Consider the following 12,861-nt stretch of genomic DNA (forward strand, 5'->3'; position numbering starts at 1 on the left):
TACTCAGGAGGCTGAGATCTGAGGATCGCTGTTCAAAGCCAGCAGGCATCATGAGACTCTTACAAGACCCCAATTAACCACACAAAACCCAGAAGTGGCCCTGTGGCTCAAGTGGTAGATTGCTAGCCTTGAGCAAAAGAAAAGGCTTAGGGACAGCACCCAGGCCCTGAGTTCAAACCCAGGACCAGATAGCAAAAACAAAAAAGAAGAATATGATCTTATAAATCTTTAGATCATAAAATGAGAACAAAGGACAGAAAACATCTGCAGCTTTTTAAACATTTTCATTCAGATTTATTTTCTGTTGTTAGACCACTTGAACAGATGTTAACAAATAAAAATTAAAAGAAGACAATTTTGGAAGTGGTGCTGTGGCTTAAGTGGTAGAGCATTGGCCTTGAGCTGAAGAGCTGAGGGATAGCACCCAGGCCCAGAGTTCAAGCCCCACGACCGACCAAAAAAAAAAAAAAAGAAGACAATTTCAACATTTGTTGGGTAGGTAAAGGGATGAAAAGCCAAGAAGGGAAGTTTGCAGTTTCAATGTATTTCATGAAGAAAAAGGAATAGTAAGCAGTGTCGGGAAGTTCATTTTGCCCATAAGTGGGGACAATACTGACTTGGTAACAGAAACTGTCAAAGAGCAATCAAATGGAAGGCCCACCTCTTGACACCACCTTTCCTTTTTATAGGAGAAAGAGAAATGTTCCTAAGAGGGTAGCAGATTTGGAGAAGATTCTCTTCTCCAGGTCAGGATAACACATACATTGTTTTGACAGCATGAAAATTTCAGACAGCCCCCACAGCACGTAAAATACCAAGACTGGGGACAATACATGGGATACCTGTATTTTTTCTATTGTGATACAAATGGACAAATACTTACGTCCAAAAGGGGGTAAATGGTCATTTCGATGAAAATGTTATTTCGCATAAACTCAACCTTCAAAAAAAAGCAGGCTAAGCCTGAGGAGGTTGAGATCTGAGGATCACAATTCAGTTTGAAGCCAGCCTGGGCAAAAAGGTTCACTAGATTCCATCCCCAAAAAACAGGGCTAGAGGCATGTTTCAAGTGGAAGAGTACCAGCAGAGCAAGCAGAAGGCCCTGATTTCAAGCCCTAGAACAGTAAAAGAATAAAATTTTTAAACTGTGGTAATAGGGACTGTGGATGTAACCTGCGTAGCGTGCATGAAGCCTGGGATTGGATTAGCACAGGGAGAGAGAGGAAGAAGGGGAGGATAGTCCTCCTTCTGCTAACAATCCTAAGAAACTAATAAGCACAAAAAAGTAACTTCCTCCTTTTAAATTCCTTTCTTAAGTAGCATGGCTTATAGTCATCAGTAGTATCTTTTTAGCTAAAATAAATTATACTTGCAGCTTACCAAGAAACTTACAAAAATCTAACTTCTTAAAATAAAAATATTGACATAATAAAATGAACAAATAGGCAATTAACTTCATTAGAAGACTTTAAAAAAACTTTTAACATTACCAGTCAAACAAGAGAGACTGATAATCTGCATTAGAGTTATATTTTATTACTTAAATGAGGACAGATATTCCAAGTATGAGAGACTTAATTAGGACATTTTGAGCTATTCTGTAGGCTTGCTTACAATCATACATGTTAAATAACTTATGCCTTGCTACCCCTCTAGTTATTTGTTTGCTTCCCTGAAGCTGGGGATCAATGCCTTTTCCTTCAGAGACTAATACATCACCATCAAACTACTTCCCCCGCCACTTGTTTGATGGTGAATAAGAAGAGGGACAGTCTTCTCAAAAGAAAGACCCCAGGTGACTTCTGGCATAGCACTGCCTAGGCCAGAAAGGTACTCAGAAACCACTGCAGCCATAACTCAAGTAGATCAAGGTACAGCATCAACTAGCAGAACAGATACTAGAGCTTCTGGGTTATATGTTTGTTTTGATTTTTTTTTGGGGGGGGGGTCCGGTTGTGGGGCCTGAACTCTGGGCCTAGGCGTTGTCCCTCAGCTCTTCAGCTCAAGGCTAGCGCTCTACCACTTGAGCCACAGCGCCACTTCCGGCTTTTTACTTTTTGTTTATGTAGTACTGAGGAATCGAACCCAGGGCCTCATGCATGCAAGGCAAGAGCTCTACCACTGAGACACCTTCCTAGCCCCTATATGTTTGTTTTGAGGGGCAATACTAGGGTTGAACTCAAGAACTTATACTTGTTAGGCAGGTGCTATACCACACCTTCACACATACACCCTTTTTTTTTGCTGTTTTGCTTTTTGTTTTTGGGCTGGAGCAGTATGGACCACAATCCTCCTACTTGCATATCCCATGTGGTTAGGATTATATACTACCACAGGCAGCTTTTCTGTTGAGATGGGGTGTTGCTAACTTCCTGCCTGGGCTGGCCTGAAACCATGGTACTCCCAATCTCTACCATACAAGCAGTAGGATTACAGGTGCAAGCCCACTTGCCTGTCTCTCTTTTCTTTTTCTTGAGACAGAATTTCACTGTTGTCTGGAATGGCTTGAAACTCTTAGGCCAAGTTGGTCTCAAACTTTTAATCCTCCTGCTTCTGCCTCCCAAGTGCTGATGCTAGTTTTGCAGACATGCAGAATGCAAGAGTTACAGGGGTCATGAATAAGTCCATCAAGATCTCAAAGAAAAGCCTAAGGGGTTGGAGGCATGACTCAGATGGTAGAGTATCGGCGAATGAACGAAAGCATCAGATCAAGAGTTTGAGTCCTGGTTGCACACAAAAACAAAAACAAAAAAGCCTGAGAAGCCAGGTAATGTGTTGCAGGGTTGGAGCATTCCCCCATAGTAGCACTGTGACAATAAGGCAGAAGCTACAAAGAAAATTCCCAGAAGGAAAAAAAGCCAGAACATGGAATGGCTACTTGAGATGCTACAAGCTGCACCCAAAGCCAACTTGACAATGTGGTCATGTGAGTGACAGTTAGCAAAGTTCATAGGAGGGGCTAATGAAACCCTAAGGAACACACACGCTGCCACAGTATACTCAGAATACTAGGCATGAGAAGATTAGGGTTAGCTGAGCCTCTGTCTAGCTTTGTCCCCTCTCCCTTTCCTGTTCCTTCTATTTAGAACAGGAATGTTTGATCTGTGCCATTTTATATCAGAAGTATATAACTTCTTATTGACTTTTATTGGGATGGGGGGGAGGGTTCATAACTAGATTGCCTTGACTTTCAGTGTAGTCTTTGGACTGAGACTTGAGCAATCCTGAAACAGTTAAGACTTTAAAGTCCTAGAGATAAGTGAATATATTTTTGCGCTGAGATGGATGAGCCTTTATGGCAAGGATGAGATGCTACAGCTTGTATCTGCAATGCCCCTAAAGGCTCATGTATTCAAGGCTTAGTCCCAGCTTGGTGCCATTCAAAGATGATGGAAGCTTTTCTAATTTTTTTTTTTTTTTTTTTTGTCGGTCATGGGGCTTGAACTCTGGGCTTAGGCGTTGTTCCTCCACTCTTCAGCTCAAGTTGCACTCTACCACTTGAGCCACAGTGCCACTTCTGGTTTTCTGGTGGTTTGTTGGAGATAAGAGTCTCACTGACTTTCCTGCCTAGGCTGGCTTTGAACCTAGATCCTCAGATCTCAGCCTCCTGAGTAGCTAGGATTACAGGCGTGAGCCACCAGCACCCGGCTTCTAATATTTTTTTTTCTGTAAACCTATGCAAGAACTTGTATACAATAACATCCTAAAAGCAGAATTTTGGAGTCAAATAAATATATATACAAATTACAATATGACTGTCTGTGTCCCTACCCTCATCTATATTGGATATTAACACAAGAATTATATAGTATCTACTCCCCTAAATAATTCCTAATTTTTCTCATAGTTGCTATAAAATACTCAAAAAGTGATTTTGTTTGATGACAAATAATATGTATAACAAGGATTTCTGAATGTTTACAACTATAAAAACTGAATAAGGAAATATGCTGAAATTAGTTTGGGAACTGGGGAAGAGCAGAGTGACAGAGGAGGTGAGATTGATTGGGACATATTATAAATATATGTGGAAATGTAATAGTGAAATCCTCCTCTGTATAACTAATGTACATTATTAAAAGAAATTTTTAAAGAGAGATTTCTTATCCTGTCTAGTGCTCCATGTGAAAATATGGTATTGACTCCAAGTAAGTCATTTCTGTCAAGTCCTGGGCAATTGGTATTTCCTATATCCAATCTTTAAGTCATATTCTAATGCAAATTAAATGAAACATAATTCTGGTTTTCTAAAATTCCATTTAAAGTCAATTATAACCATAATTACTATGGTAACAACATTTATTTCCTTAAATAATAAAAATTCAATTAAATGCAAGCTTTGCAAGTATCAATTTTTATTTTTATTTATTTTTTGTCAGTTGTGGGGCTTGAACTCTGGGCCTGGGAGTTGTCCCTGAGCTCTTCTTCAGCTCAAGGCAAGCGCTCTACCACTTGAGCCACAGAGCCAATTTTGGTTTTCTGGTGGTTAATTGGAGATAAGAGTCTCATGGACATTCCTTACCAGGCTGGCTTTGAACCATGATCCTCAGATCTCAGCCTCCTAAGTAGCTAGGATTACAGGCATGAGCCACCAGCACCTGGCAACAAGTATCAAATTCTGAATGGCTGCTGCTTACAGCAGCCACAGAAGGAGCAAAAAGAGAAACTAAGACGCTAACCTCCACAGATCTTACAATCTAAGATACAGTCTGAATAGAATCATTTAGGCAAATTTTACATATGGTGCAAAATTTCTATCAGCTGTTCAAGAGTTTTTCAAAACTCAATTAAGAAAGACAGCTCCTCAATTGGGAGCAGTGGCATGCTTTGTAATCCTAGCTTCTTGAGAGGCTGAGATAGGGAAGATCTTTTTTTGTTTGTTTTGGCTTGGTTTGGTTTGGTTTTTTTTTAATTGTGAAAATATGGTACAAAGGGATTACAATTACATGGGCAAGGTAATGAGTACATTTCTTACCAAGTACTGTTGCCTCCTCCTTGTTTGAGCTAGGGAAGATCTTATCGTCAGTTAGGGTGGGGTTGCAAGACCCTTCTCCAGCAATAACTGGAAGCAGTGACAAGTGCCTGTGATCCTGGCTTTGTGGCAAACGGGAAACAAGACTTTTTCTCAAAAAAAAAAAAAATATATATATATATATCTGTATATATAACCAGTGCAAGACTCAGTGGTAGAACACTGACCTAATAAGTGCAAAAGAAAGAAAGAAAGAAGAAAGAGAGAAAGAAAGAAGAAAGAAAGAGAGAGAGAAAGAGAAAGAAAAAAAGAAAGAGAGAGGGGGGAGGGAGGGAGAGAGAGAGAAAGGGCGGGAGGAAGGGAGGAAGGAAGGAAGGGAGGAAAGAAGGAACAAGAAAAGCAGCTCCTCATTATAAAGGAGAAAAAACAATGTAGAAGCAACAGAATCTTTAAGATGATGATACTGGTGATGGCTATACGTCTGTATTCTGGGGCCAAATCTGACAACTGTTTAAAATGATCTAAGGTTTTCTTATATACTCATAACAACAGAGTATATCTGAAACTGCGCAGTTATATATACAGATATATAATTTTTGAGCAAGTAATTTATGAGGTAGGAGACTTTACAAGTTATTTAATCATTTGTGCTTCAGTCTTGTCTGTAAAATGGAGACAATAACAGCTCATTTTAAGGAGTTATTGAAATCATTTATATACATGTAAAACAACTAGAATAGTACCTGTATCATTAAAAGTTCAATAAATATTACAACTTTTAAAAGCCAAATTCAATATGTATGAGCTATATATAAGCCTGAGCTATATATGAAACTGAATGAAGAAAGTACCCCAGTTTCACAAAGTAGACAATGGAAGGCTATCTTTAGAAATAAAAGGCAACAGCTGAATTAAACAGTACATCAACCTTCTCTACTTGTTAGTAGCTGAGCAACCTTCCTCAAATTTTCAGTCTACTTATAGATAAATTACAAAATGAAAGGTAGATTAATTACAGGATGAAAGTATATCTGTGAATCATATGACACTAATTTAAAGAGCACTGAATACTTACTGTAAGAAAATCTGTTAGTAATTAGCCATATATGCATATAAAGAAGGTTGACTATAAAAAATATAGACTGGGAGGATGTAAGAGAAAAATAAGGGGGAGGGGTAACAAGTTTGACAAGAAATGTACTTATTACCTTACTTATGTAAATATAACCCCTCTGTACATCACCTTATCAAAAAAAAAAGAGCAAAAGAGAAAAGAAAAAAAATAGAGACTGATAATAGGTGCAGCAGTTGGCATAACAATGATTTTCATAGTGCTTTATAATATATACTTATCATCTATTATTAAATGACCTAAGTCACTGGGCATGAGTGAAGCACGTTGCTTCTCTCCTCCTCTCTCAACTCTAAATATGCCCTAAAGGGATTTTCACTGCTCAGATTTGGTCTCATAAGTCACTAATTCTACATAGAACATGTTCAGGTCTTGATTTTTCTCTCACTGGAGTCAGAAGGAACAAGTTGTCTCTCTGTCACATTGGGAAGCTTACAGCAAGCGGAGTGAGTGTTAAAGTTCACAAATTATAAAGAACCTGAAGAATGCCTCAGTCAGACTTGCTCTTATGTTCCATATAGTACCAAGGAAATTTTGGGCACTTGATAACATCCCTGAGAATAAAAAGTCAGCATTCACTAAGTTACCCGTCTTTGCTGCCAAAGAACAATGGGACTTCAGTAATTTTCTACTTTTAAAGCAGAAATAGATAGGACATGACTTCAACATTAGCAAAATGTCAAGACCACTCCAATATGCACTTGTTCTACACTAGCATGTGGGACAGTGAGCACAGCTCTGTGCCTTGGGCAGAGACTTGCCCTAACCTCCTTCAGCTGTTTGAAATGATAGCCACAGATGAGAAAGTGTAGCTCTATATTACTCCCTCTCAACTGGAAAAAAGTAAAAACATATAATGTCTGTATCTTCATCATAACCCAACTCAGAAAACACAATTTTTTTTTTCTTTTTTGGTCAGTTATGGGTATAAACTCTGGGCCTGGGTGCTGTCGCTCCACTTTTCAGCTTAAGGCTAGTAGTGCTCTACCACTTGAGCCACAGCACCACTTCTGGTTTTCTGGTGGTTTTTTGGAGATAGAGTCCCACAGACTTTCCTGCCTCGGCTGGCTTTGAACCGTGATCCTCAGATCTCAGCCTCCTGAGCAACTAGGATTACAGACGTGAGCCACCTGTGCCCAGCACACCTCAAATTTACTAGCCTCATATTTACTATCTTACTTATCAACCACTTAGCAAGTTCTCTAACCCGGAAAATGCATAGAAAATGTATTGAAGGATCATATACACACAGTACATTCTATGCTCCATACAAGGCTGTCTTGAGAATTCAATATACTCTCTCTCAGGACTTATGAAAGATGAAATTTATATCACTAGTTTTTCTGTTTCAGGCAATCTGTGAAAGGAAACCAACATTATTTATAGTAAACAGATTCTATGCTATTGAAAGGGTAATTAAAAATATACCCTTAGCCGGGTGCTGGTGGCTCACGCCTGTAATCCTAGCTACTCAAGAGGCTGAGATCTGAGGATCGCGGTTCAAAGCCAGCCCGGGCAGGAAAGACCATGAGACTCCTATCTCCAATAAACCACCAGAAAACCGGGAGTGGCGCTGTAGCTCAAGTGGTAGAGCGCTCGCCTTTAGCTGAAGAGCTGAGGGACAGTGCCCAGGCCCAGAGTTCAAGCCCCACGGCCGACCAAAAAAAAAAATAATAATAACAGTTAAAAAAATAAATAAATAAAATAAATAAATAAAAATATACCCTTTATATATGTTTTTCAAACTATTTGTCAGGTTTTTGTTAAGATTCTTAGGACTGGCCACATAACAATTTGAGTCTAAAAAGAATCTTTATATCCTAGCTTCTTCCAATTAAATGCTAAAGAGCCCTATTCATTTAGCATTTATTATATATGACAAATACATATATAGTACAATATTTACTAGATATAAAATCTATATTTATACCTAATTATATAAATTATATAAATTTTTTCTAAATTATGTATTAGCTATAATTATATATTCCATATTTATTATAGATATACCTATAATATAGATACATATATAATAGAAAGATACACTATATCTAATATATCTAGTTTTATATATATATATATATATATATATACACACACAGAGGAAGGAAGGAAGGAAGGAAGGAAGGAAGGAAGGAAGGAAGGAAGGAAGGAAGGAAGGAAGGAAGGAAGGAAGGAAGGAAGGAAAGAGAGAGAGAGAGAGAGATTGTGTGTGTGTGTGTGTGTGTGTGTGTGTGTGTGTACCAATCCTAGGGCTCGAACCCAGGGCCTGGGTAATGTCCCTGAACTTTTGTGCACAGTGCTAGCACTTTACCACTGGAGCCACAGCTCTACTTCCAGCTTTTTGGTGGTTAATTGGTAATAAAGGTCTCACAGATTTTCCTGCCCAGGCTGGCTTTGAACCATGATCCTTAGATCTTAGCCTCCTGAGTATCTAGAATTACAGGCATGAGCCATCAGCACCTGGCTTTTGAGTATGAGCATGTGTGTGCACACACACATCTTTAAAATAATCTTGACAGAAGAAAATGGTTGAAGATGATCTGAAGTGTCATCTTCCCACAGCATGGCTATGCCACTTACCTCTTTTTCTTTTCTGATAAACTTTCCTATCACTTAAAAAAAAATTCTCAGACCAGGAATGTGGCTTGATGGTAGAATGCTTGCCTAGGATGCATGAAGCCCTGGGTCTGATTCCTCAGTACCACATAAACAGAAAAGGCCAGAAGTGGCGCTGTGACTTAAGTGACAGAGTTCTAGTCTCGAACAAAAGAAGCTCAAGGACAGTGACCAGGCCCTGAGTTCAAGCCCCAGGACTGGCACATGTGCATGTACACATACACACACGTGCGTATACACACACATACAAAATCCCAAAATCTGTTTGCAAGTTAACCAGAGTGCCTCCTTAAGATAAAACTAAACTAAAGGGGCTGGGAAGGTGACTCAGTGGTAGAGCGCTTGCCTTGCATACAAGAGGCCCTAGGTTCGATTCCTCAGTACCACATAAGCAAGTGAAAAAAGCTGGAAGTGGCGCTGTGGCTCAAGTGGTAGAGCACTAGCCTTGAGCTGAAGAGCTGAGAAACAGCGCCCAGGCCCAGAGTTCAGGCCCCACGACCAGACCCAAAAAAAAAAAAAAAAAAAACTAAACTAAAACAAGGATAGGACTTTCACTATGAGGATAGATTTGGAGAAAACAAGAGTATTTCAGTATTTTTGTCCTATACTTTCTATTATGGGAAACATGTCATTTCTGAAAAGTGAAATTATATACAAAGGTCTCTGGAGTTGGTGCTGATGTTGAGGTACCAAGAAGACCCAATTAGAGCTTCAGTAAGGCCACCAACCTGTCTCAAATCAAAAACACAGATTTAAATTTAACCACAACATTGGGAACAAAGAAAAGGAAGCAATTATTGAACTAGCTAATACAGTTTACTTCTACACATAAATTGTTTTTATGAACATCATGACCAGAAGGGAGCTGAAAAAGGAAATTTAAACTATGAACTAAAGGAACTGTTTTAACTAAGATACTATATTCCTTCTCATACTCCTCACCCTGGACTTCTGGTGATCACTGAATACACACCACGTTCACCAGGTCCCTCTGTCTAACACAGGTCCTGTACTCTCTTCTGAAAGTTGAGTAAACGTCAAATCCTTATTAAGTTTTCCTGATCCTGAAAGTCAGAATGGACTTATCTTTTGAGTTCAAACATTTTATTATATCTTGAATATTACAGACTGCTCTGAATAACAGCTTACTGTATCTATGCTTAAAATTGATCACTACTGCTGTATCATAAGACCACCACAGTTCCAGCACTATCCTTCAATCCTCAAACTAGTGGGTTGTTTGCTTTGTTGTTGTTTTTTTTTAACTAATCATTGTGCAAAATGAAAGACTGGGGAAATAGCTTGTTGGCAGAACTCTTGCCTAGCATATGCAAAGTTCTGGTTTCAATCCCGAGCCCCGTGAAAATAGAGTGAATGAATGAGTGACTGACTGAACAGAGCAGATGCCAGTAAATGAGTAATTATATATATATGAATATATATCTACACACACACATATATAATATTCATCCCAGAGAGCTTCAAAAGAAAACAAAAAGCCATATACCCTGCAAAGCCACATATGCTACAGATAATAAAAACTCACACAGCATGCAAGTCACATATCTACAAGTCAGATATGTGATTCCAGCCACAGCAGTCTCATGACTTTATAATTTTACACAGTGTCACCTGAACATTGTTTGGCATGATGCTAAAGATAGTCAAATTGTAAGAGTCAGGAATAAAAGTGAAAATAATGTGTTACTGCAGAATCCTTGCAGGACTTTAGTATGAGAATATATACTACAAATGTGAAGACAAAATTATAGTATGAAGCCATTAGGAAACTAAGTTGAGTCAGATCCTAAGAAGAGTTTGGAACATTACTCAAAAGTAGACTTTTCTTCTCTGTATATAACCTTTATAATAACAAAAAAATTAAAAAGAAGAAAAAAAGAGTTGGGCATGCTTTTGGTTTTGTTCACAATATTAATGGGTAAAATAAATTAACTTCTAAAGAGTTCTTACCTGATATGTGTTGCAGGCAGAGATTCATACTGGCGTGACAAAAAGAGTTCCCTGTGTTTCAACTGATGTTTCTGTTTTTCAGTCAAGTCAGTCTCAACTGTTGTTTCAGATTCTTCCTCAATTTCTCCTACACAAATAAAATTCAAAGAATTTATTATTACAAAGCATACTGGCTATATGGTTATTAAAGTAGAATTTAAAAGAGGTCAAACTTTAATTTGCTATTTTCTTCAAAATAATCAACTTTAAAGCTGTACATTAAACTTTCATTTCAATTACAACTATAAAACTAAGTTATCTGGACCTGAAAGAAGAAAATTCCAATTTAAAAATGGCAGCCATCAAGTGGTAGAGTGCTAGCCTTGAGCTGAAGAGCTGAGGGACAGCGCCCAGGCCCAGAGTTCAGGCCCCACAACTGGAACCCTCCCCCCCCCCAAAAAAAAGAAGCTTTGGGCTAGGAAGGTGGATCAGTGGTAGAGCGCTTGCCTTGCATGCTTGAGGCCCTGGGTTCGATTCCTCAGCACCACATAAGCAGAAGAAAAAAAAAGCCGGAAGTGGCACTGTGGCTCAAGTTAACACTATATTTTATCATCTCTTTAGAGGAAAAAAAGTATTACCGATATCATTTACAGACAATTCTATTTAACTTAAAACTATAACTGGAACAGACTATGTGGATATAAGAAGAGTGAGGGCTGGGAAGGTGGCTCAGTGTAGAGCGCTTGCCTTGCATGCTTGAGGCCCTGGGTTCGATTCCTCAGCACCACATAAGCAGAAAAAGCTGGAAGTGGTGCTATGGCTCAAGTGGTAGAGCTCTAGCCTTGAGCTGAAGAGCTGAGGGACAGCGCCCAGGCCCAGAGTTCAGGCCCCACTACTGACCAAAAAAAAAGAATAGTGAGCACACTGAGGACTCAAAGAGAGAGTCTGTCTAAAGTAAGAGGGGATGGGCTAGTTCTTCACAAAGAAGCCAAACCCTCAGGCAAACCTGGAACATCTGGACATGCCTAGAGATCTTAACTTTGAGACAGCAATGGGTGGCATATACACAGCTGTTTCTATTCTATGACCCTAGAAAAAAAGAGAGTTAAAAAAATCAAATACAGTCTACTAACAATTCTTTTTTAATTGCACAGTCTAACAAATGGGCTTTGTCCGATCTTTCCTACTTTCCAACTTTCAAAACTGTGAACTGAAAACAAACCTGAAAAAAACTGATCTAAAAGCCTCACTTAGTTCAAAGAAAGAACAAGGCAATTTAAGATTCTTTGAATGTTCTTTTTAATGAACTACTCAAAAGAGAAATACAGCATTAAAGGAACCATTTACTTGCAGGTCTAATAACATTTCACCAACAGAGATCAATGAAGTCATTGCTGTACTGGGACTATTAGTACAGTACCATCAAATATCACATACAATATTGTACTTTTATTTTTTACCAGTCCTGCAGCTTGAACTCAAGTCCTAAGCTTAGTCCTTGAGCTTCTTTGTGCTCAAGGCTAGCACTCTACCACTTGAGCCACAGTGCCATTTTTAGCATTTTCTGAGTAATTTATTGGGGTGAAGAGTCTAACAGATTTTCCTGCCAGGGCTGACTCCAAACCACAAGCCTCAGAGCTCAGCCTCCTGAGTAGCTAGGATTACAGATATAAGCTACCAGTGCCTGGCTCAAAATTATACTTTTTAAATTACGTTTGATATATTGTTGTTCTTGAAGACATAAATAACTGATTTTTATTTATTTATATATTTTTTATTTTTTTTGTCATGGGGCTTGAACTCTGGCCTGAACACTGTCCCTCAGCTTTCAGCTCAAGGCAAGCACTCTACCACTTGAGCCACTGCGCCACTTCCAATTTTCTGAGTAGTTTATTGGAGATAAGAGTCTCACGGACTTTCCTGCATGGGCTGGCTTTGAATCATGATCCTCAGATCTCAGCCTCCTAAGTAGCTAGGATTACAGGCATGAGCCACCAGTGCCAGCTAGCTAACTGAATTTTAACAGGTATTCTACAGCGCTTAAAATACCATCACATGCTACAAATAGTAAAAACATCAAAATCTTTCTTCCTTCTTTTCCTCCTTCCTTCCTTCTTACCTTCTCTCCTTTCCTCCCCTCCTCCCTCCTTCCTTTTTGGTCATTTTTTCTTGAGCCCAGAACCTGCAT

At 38.9% G+C, this 12,861-nt stretch overlaps 1 protein-coding gene across 2 annotated transcripts in view; it reads right to left on the bottom strand.

Annotated features, from left to right (window-relative positions):
• Window positions 1-12,861, bottom strand: part of Mta3 (metastasis associated 1 family member 3) — a 154,173-nt gene that overhangs the window by 102,262 nt on the left and 39,050 nt on the right. For both annotated transcript variants that reach the window (XM_042675471.1, XM_042675472.1), the window contains exon 4: window positions 10,695-10,821. In XM_042675471.1, coding sequence (XP_042531405.1) covers window positions 10,695-10,821 — 127 coding nt within the window. The remainder of the gene's footprint in view (window positions 1-10,694; window positions 10,822-12,861) is intronic.

Source organism: Dipodomys spectabilis, unplaced genomic scaffold (assembly GCF_019054845.1).
Source record: "Dipodomys spectabilis isolate Male_0828 unplaced genomic scaffold, ASM1905484v1 ptg000026l, whole genome shotgun sequence".
Taxonomy (NCBI): Eukaryota; Metazoa; Chordata; class Mammalia; order Rodentia; family Heteromyidae; genus Dipodomys; species Dipodomys spectabilis.